The 1,810-nt window shown below is 50.7% G+C and overlaps 1 protein-coding gene across 1 annotated transcript; it reads left to right on the forward strand.

Annotated features, from left to right (window-relative positions):
* The first annotated feature begins 30 nt into the window (after positions 1-30).
* LOC117940638 (dynein heavy chain 5, axonemal-like) lies at positions 31-1,752 on the forward strand. The gene is made up of 4 exons (XM_034865850.1): positions 31-147; positions 867-972; positions 1,195-1,290; positions 1,615-1,752. Exons 2-4 carry the CDS (start codon positions 928-930, stop codon positions 1,750-1,752), a joined length of 279 nt encoding a protein of 92 aa, XP_034721741.1. The 5' UTR covers positions 31-147; positions 867-927.
* The last annotated feature ends 58 nt before the right edge of the window (positions 1,753-1,810 follow it).

The following is a 1,810-nucleotide window of genomic DNA, read 5'->3' on the forward strand; positions in this document are numbered from 1 at the left end:
CGGTGTGTGTGTGTGTGTGTGTGTCAGGCCCGTCCTCCTGCATAGGATCTCCTCCTGCTGTAATCTGAAGGTTGAGTACCAGAGAAGCTTCCAGACGCTCAGAGACAAACTGAGAGAGAAGCCCGAAAGCAGACAGTTCGACTTCAGGTGACACCGAAAACCTGAACCCTGACCCTAACCAGAACCAGAACCCGAACCTGACCGCTGACCCAAACCCCAACCAGAACCAGAAGCTGACCTGACCCGAACCACAACCAGTACCAGAACCTGACCTGACCCAAACCACAACCAGAACCAGAACCCGTAACCGAACCCTCTCACTTCCTCTCACAGAGTACCTGACTGACTCTTTTCTCTCCCTCTCTTTTCTCCTCAGTGAGAACCTGAACCCTGACCCTAACCCCTAACCCGAACCTGAACCTGAACCTAAACCCCAACCTTCTCACTTCCTCTCTCAGAGTTCCTGACTGACTCGGACCTCTTCCTGTCTTTTCTCCCCAGTGAGAACCTGAACCCTGACCCTAACCCCGAACCCGAACCTAACCCCGAACCCGAACCTGAACCCCAACCCGAACCTTAACCCAAACCCAAACCCGAAACCCGAACCTAAACCCGAACCTTCTCACTTCCTTTCACAGAGTACCTCACTGACTCTTTTCTCTCCCTCTCTTTTCTCCCCAGTGAGAACTTGAACCCTGACCCGAACCCGAACCCGAACCTGAACCCAAACCCGAACTCGAACCTTAACCCGAACCCTAACCCAGAACCCAAACCCAAACCCGAACCTGAACCTAAACCCGAACCTTCTCACTTCCTCTCTCAGAGTTCCTGACTGACTCGGACCTCTTCCTGTCTTTTCTCCTCAGTGAGAACCTGATCTTCGGGAAGTTTGATGCTTTCTGCCGCCGTCTGGAGAAGATCGCCGACATGGCGTCTTCCCTGGAGAGTCTGGCTGCCCTGCAGCACCTGAAGGTGGCGCCGATATCCTCAGTTTATCAATAGAGGTCCCCCCCTTACAGGTTTCTCTATAGACCCCCCTACAGGTTTCTCTACAGATATGGATTCCCAGTGGGGAAATTACAGTATTAATTTAATTTAATTAAATGAGTCTTAGGTTCTGAGTTGAACGTACCAGTCTAATATCTGCTGGGGAATCGACCCCATGACGCTCACACCCGGCGGTCTGTGTTCCAGGTGGAGGGCGCCGAGAAGATCTACGCTCGCTACCAGAACATCGTCATGGCGACCACGTCCAAGACCTACGACGTCCTGGACCACCGCAGGCTGGAGGTACGCCGCTGCGTTGGATGGGACATGTTCTACATGAGTAGAATAATAATATAATATAATACAATGGAATAATTTGTCCGCACTATGTAACTTTAACCACGGTGTGTGTGTGTGTTGTCATGTGTGTGTGTGTGTGTGTGTGTCCTGTATATGTGTGTGTTTCCTGTGTTTGTGTGTCCTTTCTTTGTGTGTGTGTATGTCATATATATATATGTGTATGTGTGTGTGTGTGTGTGTGTGTGTGTGTGTGTGTGTGTGTGTGTTTGTGTGTGTGTGTGTTTGTGTGTGTGTGTGTGTGTGTGTGTGTGTGTGTGTGTGTGTCAGTTTGACAGTGACTACGCAGACTTCCAGCTCCAGGTGCAGAGCTTGTTCCAGTCTCTTGAGTCTCTGCTGGACTTCTGGTTCCATCAGTCCCTCACTGTGAGTCCAACACGACACAAGCTAGAGAGAATACAGCTTTAAGGAGTCTCCCCCTGCAGGAAGTTAGAGAGAATACAGCTTTAAGGAGTCTCCCCCTGCA

This window comes from Etheostoma cragini, unplaced genomic scaffold (assembly GCF_013103735.1).
Source record: "Etheostoma cragini isolate CJK2018 unplaced genomic scaffold, CSU_Ecrag_1.0 ScbMSFa_2935, whole genome shotgun sequence".
NCBI lineage: Eukaryota > Metazoa > Chordata > Actinopteri > Perciformes > Percidae > Etheostoma > Etheostoma cragini.

Coding starts and splice junctions, on each gene's coding strand:
- LOC117940638 (XM_034865850.1), top strand. CDS start 928: ATGGCGTCTTCCCTGGAGAGTCTGGCTGCCCTGCAGCACCTGAAG. Junction 973..1,194: donor CTGCCCTGCAGCACCTGAAG/GTGGCGCCGATA, acceptor TCTGTGTTCCAG/GTGGAGGGCGCCGAGAAGAT. Junction 1,291..1,614: donor TGGACCACCGCAGGCTGGAG/GTACGCCGCTGC, acceptor TGTGTGTGTCAG/TTTGACAGTGACTACGCAGA.